Raw genomic sequence first — 20961 nt, forward strand, 5'->3', positions numbered from 1 at the left:
CCTCAGTTTGACTGACTCTTTTGACTGTGCAGTCGTTGCTTGCTGAGTGTTCAGCAAACAAAAAGAACCCATCTTCAGATTCAGACCTAGAATGTAAATTTATGGTACCAATTTACATCATACAAAGGACAGTGATTCCAAGGTATTGAGGTTCTTTGGCACTGAAAACGCTTCAAAATGTGATGAATTTGCAGGTTTCATTGAGTAGTAGAGTTTTTTTTTCACAAAAAACTCGATATACAGTGGAGTCCAAAAGTCTGAGACTAATTGCCAACATACTTATGAACCACAGTGAATTTCCTCAAGCAGTGAATATACTGTACATACTAAATCACTGCCTCTTGTTGTTATGTGCTGTTACTGTTGTATTGTTTACGTTTCACTTTGAATATACTCTATGTCCTTTCATTGGATGTATTATACAGTAAGAATGACACACGTACTTGTTTTATGCTCATGCTATGTTCAAGCTCCTCTTCAGTTGATGCATGATAAAAGTCATTATTTGGTAAAAGTGCTGTAGATTCTCTCTTTTTTTCAGCTGCTCAGATTTGCTCAGCTTAAGAAGCTCGGGAAGACTCTTAAACACACAAGAGCTGAAATAATTGGTCAAAAAATTGTTCAGGTGGTCGCAAGAAAATGAATTTGCAAAGATCTGGATAATCAGTTCTTTCTTTAGTTCTTTTATCAAGAAAAAAATACCCAATATTCTCTGGTTCCAGCTTCTCTAATGTGGATAGGATTCGTTTGTGAGTTGTTGTATACATTCTGTAAAATTAATAGAGTTGCAGCCATGAAACATACTATCCAATATGAATAATTTGGATACCATGCAATGCCAAAATTTTCCCATGTGAAAGTTCGAAAATTAACCTTTTTATTTCTCTAAATTTCCCAATAGTGCCCCACCCCAAAACAAATGATACAACATCTAAGTGTCCAAGCCTACCTTTGCTGAAATCCTTGGGATCCAGCGACAGGCTGTATCCGGGCAAGGTCTCCAGCAGCAGCTTGTAGCAGGCCCTCCAGCCGGGCTCAGGGATGGTGGGAGCCACACACTGCATGGCAGCGACACGCTTGAAGAACGCCGACTTGCGATGGAAGCCGATCAGCTCGTATAGTTCGGACAGGATGCTGTAACGCTGGATCTTCTCCTCCTCCGACAGCTGTGGATACGGAGTCAGCGTTTAACTAGAGAGACGGCATGAGTCTTCAAATGAGTTTTCACATTCCGCTGCTGAAGCAGGACATTTTCTCTGTCCTCCGAGTTCAACATGTGTTTGTTAGGACACATGTAGAAACTTGAAACCTCCGGTGCTCGTCAATGAGAATGGATGTTTCAGTGGAGAAGGAGAATCTTGTGTCGAGCCAATTAAACTTTCGAAATAAATAATGTTTGCAGATTAACAGATTCTTCACTTTTTAGTGAGGGGGGTTCAGTGCATCTAATTTTAAGAATTTCTGAACAAGTTATTGAACTTTTGTTTAAATAAATTATATTATATTGAGTTGATCAAAGATGAGTATTGTCTAAAAACCTTCAGATGTTTCTGAACACATGAAAATATATTCATTTGAACATGAAGGGGAAATACTTGCACAATGCACTGATAACGATATTAAAATAAAACAAAATCAAGTTCTGCACGTTGAGATTTAAATTCAGAGGAAAAGAGGCCAATAATGTATTTAATGGGCGAATCCTGGAGGGAATCCTGCAGACTGCATAGGTCACATGAAGAAACGAGACATTGAGCACTTGGGGGCAAAACTCTCATCCTGAAGAAGAAGAGATAAAGAAAAATGTATTGTTTTAATGATGAAGAGCTGAAGGTAATACTCTGAGGGCAGAAACCGTCATGCCGAGTTCTGTTTTCAGTTCCCCTTTCTGTTAATAGAGAGGTGTCCTGCAGCCACACTGAATCAACTGCGCTGTGCTCGGCTGCGAGCCGCCTGTGGACACGTTGTGAATCATGCTGCGTAGCTTCACGGGCAGATGGCCTACCTGCCCCAGGTTGATGTAGACCGCGTTCTGCAGGAACTCCGAGGCCTCCCGCGCCCTCTTCTGAATGGCGAGCACCCTGACCGCTTTCACACAGGCCTCCAGCTCGATCACGCCCGCGTTCTTGTACTGCGGGAGATAACAGGAGGAGCGAGGGGGGGGGGGGGATAATTACTCCACGAGGGGTCACCGTGACTTCTACAACCCACCTCATAATCAGAAGGGAGGTTTTTTTTTCATTAACATATGACCGCCCTCATCAGTCGCTGCACACACTGGGATGACAAACAAGGGTGATAACTCCGGTCCCCATGACGCTTCACTCGTTTTCTCAGTGAATCCCGGCCACGACTCCGCTCATGTTGAGGCTGCACGCTTTTTTTTATACTTTATCATGCCCTGCCTCAACTTCCTTCCACTTCAACGCTGATTAAAATTCAATTAATAACTGAATGGCTATGTGTTGAGACCTAATTTAATTCTGAATGAACTAGTTACAGGTAAAAGGGCCGAGGGAGGTCAGTGCAAAATAGGCAATTATAATAATGAAGATAAAGCGCGGGGCTGCCTCTGAATAGCGTATCGGCATAATGAGCCATTCAGCGTTGCCTAAGCAATGAGGATACGTTAATGCTATTCTTAGTGACTTTGTACAAGTGTATGAGTCAAAAGAGAGCGCTGATACGTGACACCTCCTCATTTGTCTGCTTTTTTTGAACAGATTATTATCGCTGACAGATACCGTTTCATTTTAAGAGATTACAGATGCTCACTCTATATCGTTACATGGAAATAAACAGCTGCCGTCCGCATGTAGAGGACTGACTGCTGCTCAGACAGTGTTGTCACTGCCTTCAAATGCCATCAAACCAGATCAAATGCTGCCCCCTGGTGAGTAATGAATACCACCAGACGGAGATATAGATGTGAAAACATCTGCCACATGTGACCATGTCTAACGCCCGACAGGAAAAACAAGATTCTAGATTGTTGTGTGCACTTAACAAGCACAGGAAGGTCAGACTCTATGCTTTCTATCCGTTTATCCTTTAGGAGAACAATCTTACATCAAGACCAAGACACCTAGACGCCACAGGACACCTGTCCACACTCCTGAGCTACGGCAGGCAAACGTCGCCAGTACATCTCTGATGCCTGCTCATTGCAGCTTGGTGCTTCTTGCTCCAGATCTAAGAATGAAAATTAGCCTTTGAAGTTGTGGCTTCTTCAGAGCTGTTTTTTGGACTTAAAACAACCTACGGCAGACCAAAATCTTTAAAAAGTGTTTAATGGTTGTTTTTAAATGAAGGCTGAATGTCCTATTATCTTCAGGTATTCTGCAGGGGGTTAGCAAATTAAATTTAAGACTTTTTACTTATTTTACCACACAGATTTTACACTAACGTCGATCAAATATGACGGTTGGTGTGTTCTACAATTATCATTTTTTTCAGGACTTCTCAGCACTTCTCAGTAGAATTTCAATGAATTTTTCAGTGCCTGTAGCATTTAACAACAATTCCTTATTGTTAAAAGCTATTAAAAGCATTATTAACAGTCCATAGTAGAAGTAAGTACATGTATAAGGACAAGACTGAGATTTGACTGATGAACTCAGCTAATATTGACCTTTTGTTAAAAATCCATAACCTGATATGGCTGTATTGTATAGCTGATCAATAATCTGGTTGTAAACATAAAATTTTATTTGAACAGGATTGCAGGAGGACACTTTGATTGATGTGCACAATGTTTTTTTTCTGTAAATTGTCTGTGATTGGAGTTTAAATTATTCATGGACTGAACCCTGTTTCCAAATTTCCTAATTAAATTATTATTAATTTATATTTTGTTAAACTCACCCAAATAACTTACACCAAATTTAGCAAAAATATATTATAATATCATACTCCGAAAATAAATGCTGGTTGAAATTTCGATTTCTGCGGGTTGTGGTCCGTACCTTTCCATAGTAGGAGATGGCCTCTTTGTATTTCTCGATAATGTCCTCAGGACTCAGGCAGTTCTTTGCTCGTCCGATCTCAGTGCTGGTGTCTGCACTGATGCCGTTGGCTGTGAGGGCACCTACACTCAAGAGAAGACGGCATAGGATTAGTTTGGGAAAGGAACTGGGACGAGCATCCATCAATCTGTTCCGCCAGCAAAGGAAATGAAATGACCCAAGTGACAACAGGAACAAGAGGAACCTTAAACACTTAAAAATACATCTTCTCCCTGAGAACACCACCGCATGCATACTGATACATCTGTCACTGTAAACAAGACACAGGTGTACAGTGCTCATATGTTGTTGAACATCCACAACAGCACTGCTGATATCTGAGCAGATAGCAACGGCTAATGTGGAAGTCAATAATGTCAAATGTTATTTTTTCCCAACTTCTGATGCCTCCTAATCGTCCTTACTCTCCCTAACACCAGTGATGAGTGAGAACAAGAATATACTGAGGCCTCTGGAGTTGAAGGCAGAGTTGTGACTCGCGCCTGAAATGTTTCAAAAGCAATTGCGTGACGCATCTCTTGGCCAAATCTGCTTCCGACTACAAATTATAATTGAGACCACGTCAGCTGGCGATGGGACTGTGGCCAGAAACACTGTGGTGCCGTCACCGTGACAAATGTGGGAATAAAGAGATGCTGTGTTGCTCCGTTTCTTTGCCAAGTTGCACATAAACATGAGAGAAGGGAAGAAATGCACACAATATTTGCACTGAACTAGATAAAGGACAGAATATAACTACAGTATGTTGATTGATTGTTTTTCTAGGCTACAATAGTGACAGGTTGCGCAGCAGTGATCATTCATCAAGTGGGCAATCAACGCTGATGTTCCTGCTGGTACTACTACTGAGATATAGAAACTTAAGCAAATATTCTAGAAACATATTCCACATTTTTTATATATAGTTAAAGCCCCAGTGTGTAATTTTTGTAATTTTCTGGCGGGATCTGGTGGTAAAGCTGCAAACCGCAACCAACTCAGCCATTTCCAGTTTCCCAAAAAAAATCAAAATTCAATGCGAATGCGACATATTCTGGATCGTTTTTTTCAACAACCGTATTCAACACGACGTAGCAAACATGCCGACTTAAACGGAGGTTGGGTCCACCTCATGTCACTTTATTTAACTCATTCAAAGACGAAAAAACATTGGTTCTTTGTTGCAGGTGATTATACATATATGAACACATCGTTATGGACAATATATTCAATTTCTGTGAATACGTTCTTCTAAATATTACACACTGTAGCTTTAAATGATTTTTGTTAGAGTGATGGGGGCTAAATAAATAAAGAATGGAAGCAACTAAAAGTGGCCATTCGTAGGCTTGGTCTTCAATCATGTAGTGATGTGATACTGATCACCCAAAATGTGGCTGTGAGAAAAGGTAGGTACATTGGAAACAAACAAAAAAAGTTGAATTCAAACCAACACAGGAGAATGATAACCTGCCATAGGAGAAAAATAAATGAATAAATAAATAAAGCACAGGAATAAGGGGGACGGGGGGTTAGGGGTAATGCAACCACAAGCAAACAGGCAGGGTGTGGTCTACTGAGAGCTGTGTTAGATACCATACTGTACCTGGGTCAATGAGGACCTCTTGTGCGCCTACAGACAGAGAGAGAGAATGCAGATTCACTCCATGACGCAAGGCGCAATGTTAGCATTGTTAGTCTGCGCAATGGCTGCTGCTACTGCTGCCGAACATCGACGTAAAACACTGACCAAATATACACTGAGCAGTGATCAGCTTCTGGCATGCAATTCAGTTTCACCAAAAACAAATTGAACACTAAAAATTTAAAATGTAAAAAAGAAAATATTTTTAAAATATATTAAAAAATATCAACTTGTCATTTAAACTCTTGGATGAGAGGATATTTTTTTGTGCAAAGGCCAAATGAATTTGCATCGAGTAAAACAAATTACACAATGAGAATTTTGACATATTTAGTAATTCATGAAGTATAATGACAAAACATTTGATGCTTTAGGTTTCTAAATTAAAAATATGCGGGGGTGTTTCGTTTTGATAGCATGGCATAGCAAAGCAAATGATTGAAAAAATTATAATTAATAAAAAATTGAAATAAAATAAAAACAATTATAATCAATCCTAGGTTGCAAAGCTTAATTAGTCTGGCCAGAAATAATAAAAGCACTTTGTTATAACACACACACACACACACACACACATATATATATGTATGCATATATGTATGTATATATACACACATATATACCTTTATATATACCTATAAACACACAAAATCCATACACAGGCGGTGTTAGTATAACACAATGTTAATAAAGGCCGATTAAACTACGTTAAATTTGAATCCAATCTCAATCAGCATCGTCATATAGTCAATTAGAGAAGCTTGTGCAGTTCAGGCAGCTGACGTCTTTGGAAGCAGCAAAGTTTAGTGATGTTGCAGTTGACAGTCTCTCTCAGTCACAGAAAAAACTCCTCTGGCTGTGATCCCATCCACATCACTCCCTTCCCCTCGGTCCGGTCACAGAGTGATGTGCTCACCTGGTCTGTGGCGCTTGCCTGCATCTGACGGCTGAGAGACACTTGGCTTGCGTCCTGCCGTCTTCCCCGCCGTGCCCCCGGGGTAGTGGAATATAACGGACGCCGAGCACAAACCCTCCAACGCGGCTGCAGACAAAATACACGGCATGTTTTCTACCCCACCAAGATTTTGCACCTGCAAGAGCCTCCCATAATGATCCGGATCTTTGCATTGTTTACTGTTTGCTTCAACTTTTTGTGATCTAAAAAAAACACCCTGCACTTCAAGATGGATAATAGCAAAATGCAGATGCAAACCTAGCAAACAGTTGATACTAAAGCCAGGCAAAATATGTCATTAATATTTTATAGGTCAGATGATGAATAAAAAGAAATGGCTGCAGAGAAAAAAACAAGTTGTGTTTGAAATAGAGCTACAACAGTTAATCGATGAATCGACTAGTAACCGACTACTTAATTAAACCCAAAATATTTTCATAATCGATGTAATCGGTTCAAGTAGTTTTTATGAAAAAAAAGTCAAAATTCTGATTTCAGCATCTTAAATGTGAATATTTTCTGATTTCTTTGCTCCTCTATGACAGTAAACTAAATATCTTTGGTGTGAGGACAAAACAAAACATATTCTTGGGTTTTTTACACCATTTTATGACATTTTATGGAGCAAACAACTAATCGATTTTTTTTGACAAAATAATCGACAGATTATAATTACTGTATAATAAAGATTATAAAAATAATGGTTAGTTCCATGGGCCCGCCATCCTCCAGACTCACCACCCAGCCAGAGGAAGTCATTCACCCCTCTGAGCAGCTCCACCGACATGTGGTAGTGGACCAGGGCGTCCTGCAGCATGCCCGCCTGGAGACACAGGTCCCCGACATGCTTCCTCATCCGTCCCTGGCAACGCTTCTTATAATGCCTGGGGCAGAAAAGCAGCAGGACAGAGAAAGACTTTTTTTCAGACAACAGCGGGATGAATAAAGAGGCTCCAATTCCTGAATAACACGTTTTTTTTTCATATAGTGGAGATCTCCTTCTTATAAAAAACATTTCTGAATTTCTGCTAGTGTCCTTTCTTATGTCAGCAGGGACCCAGGAGAGGAGGCTTAAGATAATCTTATCAGTCAGCTACAGGGGGGTGTATGGGACGGGGAAGCACAAAACAAAGGAGAGCAAACGAAACAGGGAGTGTGTGAGCTGACACATGACACTACAGTCTCTTACAAAAACACAGGATGACACTCGGGATGACGCAGCTTCACCCGGACACAAGGGATTTTAACTGTTTGAGGAAAAGTAGGATCCCATTGTACATGACATCTGAAGTTTCGTAAAGACTGGGGAGGTCATGAGAAGAAAACACAGTGAATCAGTCGATGAAGGCGGACTCGAGGTGAAGAGCAGTGGCGTGGACAACGTTTTTGTCGGCTGTCATTATCAAACTCATGGTTTTATGAGTAGGATCCGTGCTATGTCACATGATGTATAATCTCATCAAGGATCTCTATTGTGGCCAGTGAGTCAGTCCAGCCTCAACAGCCAGACGGACGATTCTCCCAAAATGTGCCGACCCAAACCAAATCTCCTGAAGCAGACACACCTCAGCGGATCCAAACTCTCAGCACCTCCTCTACAAGACCATATCAGCATTTTTTTTTCTGTTTCGACGTATGATTATTACTTTTTAAACCACTTTTTAAATCACAAATGCAGTCTTTCACGAAACTGTTATAATATAATTTCTTTTATGCCGAAAGTCCCCACTAGTTTCACTTAATTTTGTATTGTATAGAAATCGGAAAACAGAGATAGTTCATCAATTACGTCGTCTGATAAATGATACAATATCATTGTCCAAACTTTGAGGCCTAAATACGCTTTAACTTAACTTAACTTAATTTGATTTATTTAAGTCTGTAATTTCCATATTATGTCCAAAACATTTCCTACAAAGAAGAATGTCATTCATGCATCCCAGTTCAAACCAACCAGGGCCGTGGCCTGCGTGGAGTTTGCATGTGTCTGCGTGGGTTCTGTCCGGGTTCTCCGGCTTCCACCCACAGTCCAAACACATGCAGATTGGGCTTAGGTTGATGGAGATACTGAATTAACCTTAGGTGTGATTGTGAGAGTGAATGGTTGTTCGTCTGTGTAGGTTTGCAACCTGTCCACTGTGAACCCCACCTTGGCTCAAAGTCCCCGCCCCTCCCGCCCGCTTTAAAGGATAAAGCGGTACAGATAATGGATGGATGGACGTAAATGAGCTAATGGATGGATGGATGTAAATGAGCAAGGAGAAAAAAACACAGGTATGGTCCTTTGAACCATACAAGTTCTGTAGAATGGAAGTTACTGGCCAAGACTGAAATAAGTTGCAGGCTTTTCCTGTAACAGTGTCAAACTTGATTTAACATTTGTGTTCAACTGGTGCTATGAACAGTAATGTTTTGCTACAAATGAGGCCTGATCTACACAGCTAGAATCATGCCATTGATTTTTAACTCTGCCAAGGAGGTTATGTGATTGGTTCGGTTGGTTTGTTTGTTATTTAGCAAGATTACTCAAAAAGTTATAGATGGATTTACATGAAGAGTTTATCCAAGACAGGTCCAGGACATGGTAACAGGTGATGACATTTTAGGATGGATCCAGATCTGGATGAAACAGCATATAATTGGGGGACTCAGTAGTAACAGTAAATGATTTTTCGATTTAGTTTTTTTAAACAGCCATGATATTTTGGTCGAGAACTTCAATCGGGTTTCTTCAAATTGGTTTGTGTAGAACCTGGAACCTGTGGAGGAGCGATGAGTTTGGTTCAGAGTCACCAAGGAATGCACGACGAATGTGCAGGGGTGCGGCTGCTTCTCTCGGGGGCAGAGCTGAAGCTGATGGGATAGGTAAGGGTTGTCTAAACGTATGAATCTAACATCTCACCTTTTCACACCCAACAATAAACTCACAGGACAGTATGAGAGAAAAAAAAGGAGAGAGACAAATAAACCAAGGTGAACAAAGCAAAAAAATGAAAGCAGCAAAAATCAAAAGTCAGATGTTTGAGAGGATCATTTTTGAGCTGGTGGGGCCGACAAACAACGAGCAACCTGACACAGAAACAGACAAATAATGCAGCACATAAGATTTACAAACTGCTATGAGCATTTAAGGAATCCTCAACCAGATTATACCTGCTGTAGTGCTTTTGAAAGGAAGGTGAGGGGACAGGGAAGAGAACGACTCACCTGCTATCTGTGTCCAAACCCACAAAGTCCTTCTTCTCAAAGGGCACACAGAGCAGAGGGATCTTGTCACCGGACTTGTCTGTGGCCCGGTCGAGCCGCTTGGACTCAAGTACAATGAATATCGACTCCACAAAATCTTCCACACGCTTCTCCACATCGGAGCAGTCTTCGAAGCCGGGGTAAAAGGCCACGTCTGTGCGCTGCTGCTCGGCGATCTCTCCTTGCATCCCAAACACCAGCAGGCGCGAGTCGTACAGCGTGGAGCTGTACACCTCCTTCTGGCCGTGGAAGCGCTCGGCAGTCTGGGGCCACTCCTTGGCCGGGCCGCAGGTGGTGATGGCGATGAGGCCCACCACCTTGCGGTGCGTCTGGAAGTCGCCCCATTCGTTGTTTTCCGGCAGGTAGTGGTGGCGGTAGCGGATGTAGAGGAGGCGCTGCGAGTCCCGGATGGTCACCTGGCTCACGCTGGCGATGCGTTTGTAGATCTTGAAGAACTGGTCCTCGGGCACGATGCCGACGGGCTGCACCACCACGAGCACCGTCTGGTGGTCCTCGGCACACTGCAGGTAGTCCGGCACGCTCATCTTCACATGTGGCTGCACGGGGTACAGACAAACGCACACGTTTAACAGAGCTGACACTTTTTGTTTCGTCAGTTGCATCAAACTCATCTCCATCCATGTGCCACTTATTGTTTACAGAGACTCAACAAAAACGGTTCACAGCACAAATGATCCAGAATGACTGGGGCATGTTGCTGCTTATTATTTAAATATTAATTACTAATGCAGTGAGCACCACATACAAAATGATGGGGGGGGGGGGGGGCAAGGACAGATACCATCAGTGGTAGGAGAGAAATTAAAAATATATTTACATTTTAATTTTGCTTAAGAAAGGGGACACCAGGTGCTCTCTCTCACTCACTCTCTCTCTCACACACACACACACACACTCACACACACACACACACACACACACACACACACACACACACACACACACACTCACACACACACACACACACACAGCAGGGAAACACTATTCACAAACATGTGCCGCGTGGTGTCCTCCAAAAGTTTGAAAGAAAAAGTGCTACTCGTCCCTCGCCAACAACAAGAGGTAAAGTTAACTTTGCCGAAAAGCAGAGCAGCACCTGCCACTGGCGGTGTCAGCTACAAGTGGCGGCTGGTGAGATTATAACATTGTCACCGTGTGACAAAAGCGAAGCGTGTAGCAACTCAATTCATTAGCTTGCGTTGTGCTAATTGCTTGTCAACACAAACGGGCTAACGTGAAGCTAAACCGTCTGAAAACACTGGAGCGTCGGCTAGCTTAGCTCTGCTTAGCTTAGCTAACCTATGAATTGACAGCCCCCGTCAGTCTCGCAGGAACGACAACTGGCTGCATTGAACGTGTTTTTCTAATGCACAGCTCGGTTTAGTCAAATTAACTGTCGTCTAGACCAGGACGTTTAATATATGACGTGAAGTCACGTTACCTCTGCGGTCTCCTGTCAAACGTCTCAGCTTCCGTCTTTGGACCGGTGTTGTGTTTGGCGACCGTTAATCAACACTTCCGGGATCATTTTCAAAATAAAACTCGCGAGATTACATTCATTTAAAGAAAGTTGATTTACAGAGGACAACTGTAACTGTTCCAAAATATCCACATTATTATTTTTGTTTTTTAATGGTAACCACGTTCCTCATTCAAAAACCCTTTTGAGGCAAATTTCAACCAACATCATGCAACTTTTGATATGAAAAAAAACATTAGATTTATGGCAAATTTAGTATTTCTCTATTAAAATTAATTAAGGATAAAGGTTGGAATTGAAGAAACTACCGGGGAAATCCTCTCTAGTTGCATATTTGCCAAGATAAGCACTTTGCATTTCAGCACTAGCATGATTGATTTTTATTTTATAAACAGGATTATTATCTCTCGTTTCCGCCTGTTACCTTGACTCCTCTCTTCTTCTTCGTCTTCTTCCTCTGCTGGAGATGAGAAGTCGGACAGGCTACATCTGCGCCGTCCAAAGGTGAAAAGAAATACTGCAACTGAGCGTGTGTATAGAAATTGTGAATTTGAATGACTTCACCTTCATATTGTAATATACTCCATCATCCTTTTAACCAATGTTAATTTTTTTTTTACATTTTTGATACAATTTACATAACTGAAATGAATTACCTCATATAAGCCACTCATATTAGTTATTAGGCATTTGAATGAAGACTAAAACTTCTGTGCATACAAAAAAATTATTATTCAGAAATTCAGAACATACTGACATTTTTCATAAGTTTACATTCTAGCTCATGTGTGACTACTACAAATGTACCTACACTACAGATCAAGTGGGGAAGATGTTGTCCATGTGTCGGCAAACATAATCTTCCACGGACTTGCAAATTAGAAATGACCATCTTGTGGGTGAACAGACTTCTCCACACCACCTTGTAAAATTCCTCATTGAAATGGGGACTGAAAGGAAACAAGGTTTGAGTTGGTTTCCACAGACAAATAAAAAAATTTAAAAACAGAAAAGTAGATTCAACTCCATTTTATTTTCTTTAACCCATAAATCACTTTTCACATCTTCTTGGAAGACAACAGCATTTGATTCCCTAATTTGTTCTTATTTTTGCCCAAGGGGAATTGGTCCAAAAGCGAAGCAGGAGCTCAGAGAGAGACGTGGAATGTCTAAAACATGATTCATAGTTGAGCACATCAAAAACAGGCAAACATCCACAACCATCAACTTACAAAACAGTGCACAAACATTGTGTGCATGAAGGCCGTCATTACTCAGGATCCCAAACCGTGACAACACGATTATGAAAGCATGGGGGATTGAAAGATGTCAGGAAAAAATGAAAGGAAAAAATGTTATCAATTTGAAGAAAAAAAAAGACAAGACCAACACATGAACAATGTAATGAATATTACAACTGAAATCAATCAAAGGAATGAACACAAACACATTAAAGCACACGTAAGTGAAGCCTTCATTTTTCCCATGTGGTGAATGTTCCCCTATTAAGACTGAAGTCAGGTCAATCTAAACACAGCCTTGACCTTCTGGTCTGTTCAGCATGAGTCAGGGGTTTTGGTGCATAGTCACATTACTGCATCTTCACGCCCAGAAAAAAAATTAAATCAGTGAAAGTGCAACATCACATAAGCAGAGGAAATTAAAGCTAAGTGGGTGAAAGCAAGACAATTCACATCTTTGCAATCCAATCATTGCGCTCCCTTCTAAACGTCTGGCGTCCCATCGCTCGGACGGTCGACAACTGGTGAAAAGAAGCTTTCCAGTTATTCAGTACAGTTATGGAAAACATAGGTGTCAGGTAAGTGCTGGTTCCAAGGTGAGTAACCACCTGCACGAAGTGCATCACAGGTAGATGGTGGCACCAAATGTGATGTTGAGAAACGAGTTCATCTTGCTCAAGTAGCATCTAACTACTGAAAAGTGTCACCATTGAGGTTTTGATGAGGTTTGACCAGATTAGAAAACAAAGTTTTCAAAACTGTTCAATCATTTGGTTTGTTCTCCAGGTCCTTTAATAATTTCCCATTAGATTTCCTGTTAAATTGCAATTCCTCACGTGTAAATCTAAATATTTTTGCACACTGAATAAAATTTCAGTTGGAAGGTAATGACTTGGTAGTCATAACTGACAACAGCCTATGAAACACCCACCACGTGTAAGGTCCAACTGACGAAGTTAATTCCTCCCACAGGTCGTTAAAATTTGTGGAGCATGAGCTCTTTGTACTAAATGGAGTCACCAATGATTACTTCAAACCAAGAGCAATGTCTTTATAAGTGGGTCCCAAAGATGGTGGACATGACAGCACTTCAAAAGTGAAGCCAAAACATATCGACTGCCCCCTGGTGGCTGGCTGCTGTATGAGCATAAACCCCGCCTCCTCCATGTTAGTGGATGGGACACGGGCCGAACTAGCCAAATCAAACTACAAGCACCTCAGTGGCTACAGTGGATTCCCCTTTTGGATTCAAACCTCTCGAGGGGTTTTGAGTTTAAGGTAATCACGGTCCTTGCTACTTCCGTGTGCAATTGCATCCATGTGAAGAACACATATTGTCTCGTCACATACGACATGGGAACTTGAAGGCTACAGGCGGGGGGGAGACGAACAGAAGTAGTTAAGACTGAGTGATGATGTGTGTTTTGGTCTGCAGAAGATCAGGACGATTCGGGGGTTGAACGTTGTCATCCAGTGGATTAGACTAATCTCCAGCGATCATGTGGCCTGGGCCAGATTAGTAGACCTAATTACCGCACATCTAGACATCCCATTGATTCCTATCGGGCTAGTATCACTTAGTAACACTGGTCTGTCAGACAGGAAATGGTCTGAAAGGAATCAAAGTAAAGAACAGGAAAAAAAAACACAATAAAAGTAAAACAGATTAAGACTTTAGAGTCTAACAGTGCAGTGCGGGGAATGTGTGTCTTCTGATTAGCTGAATACGAGATATTTGGCATTCTTCATAATGGCATTGAAAGTGGGTGGACACTGTCAGTGGTGCAGAGAGAGAGTGGGGTAAAAGGGCGCAGGGATGGGTGGGGAGGTGGGGAGGTGGCCGGGGTCAAAGATGGAGAAATACGCTTCACCCTCCTCACGCCATTTTCAGGAACTGTTTCACCGTGTGTTCTTCCACCGCGTCAGAGAACATCTCGTAGTTCTGTGGAGAGGAAGAGTGTCGGTCAGCAAACTGGAAAGTAAATAAAGACACCAAACAGCAACGTTGTGTTTAATATCACTATCAAGTCATGACCAGGATTTTACTTTATCAAACACCGCTCTCTTAGCTATAAATGTCAACACTGATGAGCTACTTGAGAAGCCTGTGGCACCAGCCATGTGTTACGTAACGCATAGATTAGTTTGAGTATAGTGTTGAAGTTGCACTTGGGAAAAACAGGTTGCACCATATAAGTTACTTACAACTTAAGCTACATCCACTTTAATACATTTCAGTTTAAAAAACTGAGGCTTTAGCAGGGCCCTGTAGGCCAGACTAATCGTAGGATACATGAATATGAACTCAATCATTTTTATTGACCTCAATAACAGCCATTGTGTCGACATGCATCTTTGTTGACATGACAATGAACGCCAGCAACAGTCCAGCAAAGTCTCGCTGCTTCTATTCCTCTCATCTGTTCTCGTCGTATGATTAATCAATTACTGGTTTTTGGCTATAAAATGTCAGAAAATATGGGTTTCTTAATATTTTCATCTTCAAATTGTTTTGTCTGAGGCCTAAACAAAAGTCTAAACTCTGGATAACATTTCTCCCAGCAGCAACACAAATAGTGTAGGACGCAACCAAGTTCACATGAATCAGATAATACTGTTTATCGCAATTATTTCTGGGACAATACATCGTGCAACAGAAAGTAGTTATCATGACAGGCCCAAAAGTTCTACCTCATCAATCCATGCAAACAAATCCATTCTCTTACGTTTCACCGTTGCCGTTTCTCAATCGTAGCATTTTTTGCAACTACACAACCAACAGCAGAGTCAGCGGTGTACTTCCTGTTTCCTCCTGCACGAGCATGACCGCCGTACGTGAATGGTCGCGTGGTACATGGAAGTATAGACTGAGATTTTCAAACACTGTCCCGACGGAGATCATTTTCAGTTCAAAACACTGTTTTAAAATGAAAACTTGCAAAAGTGGTCCTAGCCTGAGACCTCATACTAAAGTTATTCTCTGTCACGGAAAAGGTGTAAATTTATTTTCATATCTTCTGTCTTTTGGGAAAGAGTAATAAAACTGTATGAACACAGCTGGCAGCAAGTTGGCTGCTCAGTGATATATGAAATATATATATATATATATTAGTGTCTGCAACATTCTGAGCATACTAAGTGACATACAGGAAGTCAATGATGGTGCAAGATGCAAAATGTGAAAATGTTTTCACATCCTCCTTTTAGGCTCATCAGAGCGTGTGGGTGTGCATGTGCGTCCCTCACCCCACAGTAGAGGTCTTCATTGAACAGCTGGGGAGGGACGGCCGTTGGGTCCCCTGCTTTGCTCCTCATTTCATCGCGGAGCTCCCCGCCCACGGAGATGTCGATGAGCTCGTACTGGATGCTTTTACTCTCAAGGATCCGTATCACTTCTGCCTGCTGAGACTTCACCTGAGAGAAAATTAAAAAAATATTTGAAATTATACACTCCCAGCATAACCAACAGGCAGGGGTGGGTTCACCACACCCGGAGCATATGACCTGCACATTCTGCGTGGAGACAATTCACCAGCACAAATACAAAACCTGCTTTTATTGACCACATTCCTGAGAACTAAGAGGAGGCTGAAGGGCGGGGACATGCACACAGTGCTGAGATAAAAATTTTAAAAAAGATTAACTATATGATTAAAGCACTTTTTGAGGCCAAGTTTTTCAACAGCAGTGGCTCTGTCCGGCCCGTGGGTGGTGATTAATGGGCCTTGTGCACGCTGAGGACATTGGGAGTGGATGTGTCCAAAAACGTGACCACATCTTAGCACAACACTAACTGACAACACAAAAGCCTGCATTCAGTTGGCCACACACACACAGGAGTAATGCCAGAGCCCCGTCCTTGAGAGTGAAAATGGGGTTTTGCTTTTGCTTGTTTTCAGAAATTGTGAAAGCAGTCGGCAGTTTAAAGATCCTCTGAACTTTGTTCTGCATTGGACAGACTACAGTGACTGACATTTGAAACATGAAGTCCAGGTTGGGTCTTGAGGAGTGAGCCAATTAATGCCAAGCTCAGACTCCACGACTTTCCAATGCGTCCGATAGGGTAAGAAATATTGCACAACAAATTTGGGAATTTCTGCCATTTTTATGTTCAGTTCCTCCATTTTCAGAGGCTCAAAAGTAATTGGGCAAACTAACATAATTTTAAATATATAAGGACTGCGGTCAATGACTAGACGATGAAGTCTGGAAGACAGACGAAGTCTGTCCACAGAATCTTACTGGAGACTTGGCTTTTTCAGAGGTTTTCTGGCTATTTCTGTTTTGCACCTTGTCATAAGTGTGCCACTGAACCGCAACCAAATGTAAAATCATCAACCTTTCATCTTCTTCGTTTGTCATGGATTAACGAGGGAATGGGCCAAACTCGGTCACTCAACATCTCACTATCACTATCTTCACTAAGGTGAATGCAATGCTTTTGTTTAAGTCTACACTTTGATCACAACTCGACTGCTTCATTCCAAAACCATCGGGGCGTTGCACGGAGTAAAAATGACAAAAATGATGTCACTGTCCATATACTTACACACACACACACACACACACACACACACACACACACACACACACACACACACACACACACACACACACACACACACACACACACACACACACACACACACACACACACACACACACACACACACACACACACACACACACACACACACAGGCTTTTGCATATGAGAGGGTTAAAAAACTTCAAGTCTCAAAAGTTTTCCACTGCATGAATTCCTCCTCCACTCCTAATAGATACCAGATGTGTGCTCCGGTGCGTGGTCACACACACTGTTCTCCTGAAAGTGCTGCAAATAATATATATCATTCCAACGGTAAATGTTGTTTATCTATGTCTTGATGTCAACCTGTCATGGGCTGCAACAACAATTATTTTCATTATCGATTAATCTGTTGTTTATTTCGTTGATTGATCTATCAGTTGTTTGGTCCATAAGATGTCGTGAAATGACGTGAAAAGTGTTGATCGTGTTTCCCAAACCCCGAGATGGTGTTTTGCTCTTTTCCACACCCCAAAGATATTTAAGTTTAGTGTCAATTAAATATCCATTAAATAGGCTGAAATCAGAGAATTTTGAATTTTTTCTTCATCAAAACTACTTGAGCCAATTAATTGATTATCAAAAATAGTTGACGATTCCTTTAGTAGTCGATCACTAATCGATTGACTATTGTGTCCCACACAAGCCATCCTAACAATGTGCTGTGGCAGCAAAACTCCATTTAAATAACAAACATTTTAAAGGTGTGCTGCTTGCAAACAAACATCACAACAAAGTATATAAATGCCTGACGTTTTTTTCTATAAATGAAAGGCTTTACTGCTTAATTCGGCTTATATACTTATATATATAATCTACCAGGCGAATGTTACTTCAGCAACACATCAAAAATGATTACTGGTCTGCAGGGTCCCTGAACAACCCACCTACAGTAACTAGTCTAGTAGACGTGTGTATGACAGAGTGGAAGGTGATCTGCTCACAAGACATTAAACATCTGCATCTGATATGATTGCAGCCAGGAAACCTTTTGCATTGCACCTCATATTTGCCATATTCGACGGAAAACCTCAAAACTGCTGTTAAATGTTTTTACTGTGAAGTTTGGCTTCCGCTCAGCAGGAAACGGATGGTCGACAAGAGCCTTTTCCGGGGTCCGCGCTCATGCACCGACGCGACACCAACACGAAAAGTGTCACTGTCGTCAATAAAGTGCGACATCTGTACATTGAGGGAAAATGATCTTTGATAAACAGCCAAGCAAACGTGCTGCATTAATAGATAAGGATGACAAAACACCTCGAACCATCGGCCAACGTCGAGGAGATGCACATCCGGCCTCGTCTTTGCTAACTCCTTTGTGCTTTGGCTACAATCGTCCCGATGACAACTTGAATCCCCTTCGACGCAGACCGCCGACCCCTCCGTAACGGTGTCCGCGGCCACAGGCCCGCAGCTCCGTTAGGAGGCGGACGGGCTGACGGGCTGACGGACTGACGGGGCTCGAGGTGTGTCCGGGCCGCTACACGGAGCGTTGTTCGAGCCCAAGACACTCAGACAACGACCGGGGGGAAACTCGTCGACGTTACCGCCGCTCGACTCACCGTCCGCGAGGCCGTGACGGTGGTGTAGTACAGCCTGATGCCCATCGTCGCACGGTGCTCCACGGTGCTCCACGCCCTGAGAGAGAGAGAGAGAGAGAGAGAGAGAGTGAGTGTGTGTGTGTGTGTGTGGTGGCTGCTGTTTCTTTCTCGGCTGTGTCAAACTTCAGACTGGAAGCGGAAAGAAGTTTGGCGAGGTTGATTTCAAAATAAAAGGCACAATTTCCCTGGACCCCCCCCCCCCCCACATTAATTTTTTTCTGAGTTGCATACAGTATTATAGTGTGGCCGAAGTGTTATTGTTGCGTACTGTACAGAATCATCTACGACATTTTTTTTAAAAACGTAGTCGTGACCAGCGTGAACCAAGACGGACAAACAACTGTATTTTTCACCGTCACATCGCAATAGTGCATTCGCTCTCTCGTTCCGTTGCTGCCCTTCACAACAAAAGCCCCAAATTAGAATCACTCATCATTAAGCTGAGGCAGCTCAAAAACAGATTTTCAATACAATGTAATGTAACATAAATAAAATAGCTTACAATCGTTTATTATTATAATTATTATTATTATTATTATTATTATTATTATTATTATTATTATCATTACCGGCTTTATATACTGTTATATTCAAGCACTGTTGGACTATTTGGTATAATGATACTTACCAAGTGGCAACTCACTGTGACGTCACCCATTGGATTGTGAACTGCCGTTTATGACCTTGAGTTTAGCATTTTGACCAGCACCATCTTGATTTTTTTAAACAATTACTGACCATATTGGGGGGGGGGGGGGTTCCTGACTGTGATCTGACTGCACGTGCAACCATGCACCTATTGGACGGTACTAGCTGTTATTCAACGCTCAAATGCATCCATCTTACTCCAAATGAGACCATCTTTTACAAAATTGACATTGACTGCATTGAAGAAGACCTGAAACTAGCGATAGACCTTAAGCTCCTCAGGAAAATCTTTACCGATGTTGTGAATCAAGTGAGTCCCTCATTTTATTCCTCCCTCCTCCGGGAACTTATCTGCAGATATATGTTTTGTGAATGTGATCATGTCCAGTGTCTTCACCTTGAACATTCAGCCATGACTCCTCATCTGCTCCTGCTCCATCAGTTCCTCATGCCGACCGAGCGCCCCTTCGCGCCGGGACCTTTCTCTCGAAACCGAAGGATTAAGCTTGTCCCAACAAGTCCAAGTTTTTTTTTAAGTTCACTGATACATTACTGATGTGTCATCAGCAGCCCATGCCAAAAACACAGCCCACACCTACTGCACCAGCACTTCTAAAGTAGCCCTGCCCAGTTCTGTGGGGAAAAAAAACAGGCAACCCATGGCCTCTTCAAAGGGCACGACCCAGTCGCACTGTCAATTCAGGCTATGAAATATTAGCGTGAAGTGTGAAAGGGCCACAGGACATGGATCACAGCATCAGTACATGGTTCAGGAGGTTGTTTCTTATTACTGTCAGTGAAGGAGGGATGAAATAGAAGAGCGGGACATCCAGCCTCGGGCCATAGACAGCCCACAAGACTGTTCGATCCGGCCTGCGAGGCAATTCATAAACATACAAAAAATCAACTCAACGTACACAAAAAAGCAATAAATATTTTCTCTGTTAAAAGAAAATCTAGCAGTGATGAAAGAGGCCGTTCCGTCATTACAGCTGGAAACGTGGAGCCAAACCGGATGAGCACGACTGCCATGACTGATCTGAATATGCCAGTGACCTTATAAAAACTCCTACTGGCATTTGATGAGAGGTTTTTGGCACTTGAAAAGTAAACAGAAGGAACTGAAAATATGTGTCAAGCTGTAAAATATGGAACCATGTGCCTGACAACCTACAACAACAACAAAAAACCTGAGGTTTGCATCTGGTTTCGGGACAACACACTGCTGTGAGCAACAACTGGATCTTGACCTGTTTCCAGATATAAACTCAACTCGCAAAATTGCATCCGCACATTTTTTTTGTAGTTCACATTCGAAGCAGGAGATCGTCCAAGTCGTACGCATTTACACCAGCGGGAAAATCTCGGGAAAATTCAATACACTCGATGGCTGTGAATTTTCCAGGGATTTTCCTGCTGTGTTCTCACATGGGACTCACTCGGGACATGCTCTGGAAATTTAACAAGGAGGCTTGCAGGAAAGGTTCCAGAGCAACATCCGCAGACATCTGTGTTGTCACGCACGGCCCCT

The 20961-nt window shown here is 42.1% G+C and overlaps 2 protein-coding genes across 6 annotated transcripts in view; both read right to left on the minus strand.

The window, feature by feature from the left end:
- The window catches only part of trappc9 (trafficking protein particle complex subunit 9), a 165841-nt gene extending 154386 nt beyond the window's left edge, over positions 1-11455 (minus strand). For 3 of the 5 annotated variants that reach the window (XM_035634488.2, XM_047332053.1, XM_047332054.1), the window contains exons 1-8: positions 11313-11455; positions 9812-10407; positions 7343-7488; positions 6566-6691; positions 5611-5637; positions 3966-4087; positions 2006-2131; positions 950-1166 (exon numbers count right to left, since the gene is read on the minus strand). In XM_035634488.2, coding sequence (XP_035490381.2) covers positions 950-1166; positions 2006-2131; positions 3966-4087; positions 5611-5637; positions 6566-6691; positions 7343-7488; positions 9812-10395 — 1348 coding nt within the window. In that variant the 5' untranslated portion in view covers positions 10396-10407; positions 11313-11455. The other 2 variants (XM_047332051.1, XM_047332052.1) reach the window with 2 other exon arrangements.
- Positions 11456-12365: 910 nt separating this feature from the next.
- Positions 12366-18904, minus strand: sh3bgrl3 (SH3 domain binding glutamate-rich protein like 3). The gene is made up of 3 exons (XM_035634576.2): positions 18744-18904; positions 15839-16006; positions 12366-14534 (listed from the first exon to the last, which is right to left on the minus strand). Exons 1-3 carry the CDS (start codon positions 18786-18788, stop codon positions 14469-14471), a joined length of 279 nt encoding a protein of 92 aa, XP_035490469.1. The 5' UTR covers positions 18789-18904; the 3' UTR covers positions 12366-14468.
- Between the last annotated feature and the right edge of the window lie 2057 nt (positions 18905-20961).

The sequence above is a fragment of the Scophthalmus maximus genome, chromosome 5 (genome assembly GCF_022379125.1).
Source record: "Scophthalmus maximus strain ysfricsl-2021 chromosome 5, ASM2237912v1, whole genome shotgun sequence".
Classification (NCBI taxonomy): Eukaryota; Metazoa; Chordata; class Actinopteri; order Pleuronectiformes; family Scophthalmidae; genus Scophthalmus; species Scophthalmus maximus.

Bases quoted from the DNA above. Each gene is read 5' to 3' on its own strand.
- sh3bgrl3 (XM_035634576.2), bottom strand. From the start codon at position 18,788: ATGGGCATCAGGCTGTACTACACCACCGTCACGGCCTCGCGGACG. The intron at 16,007-18,743 runs GTGAGTCGAGCG...ATTTTCTCTCAG, and splicing joins CCGTCACGGCCTCGCGGACG to GTGAAGTCTCAGCAGGCAGA. The intron at 14,535-15,838 runs GTGAGGGACGCA...TCCTCTCCACAG, and splicing joins ATGAAGACCTCTACTGTGGG to AACTACGAGATGTTCTCTGA.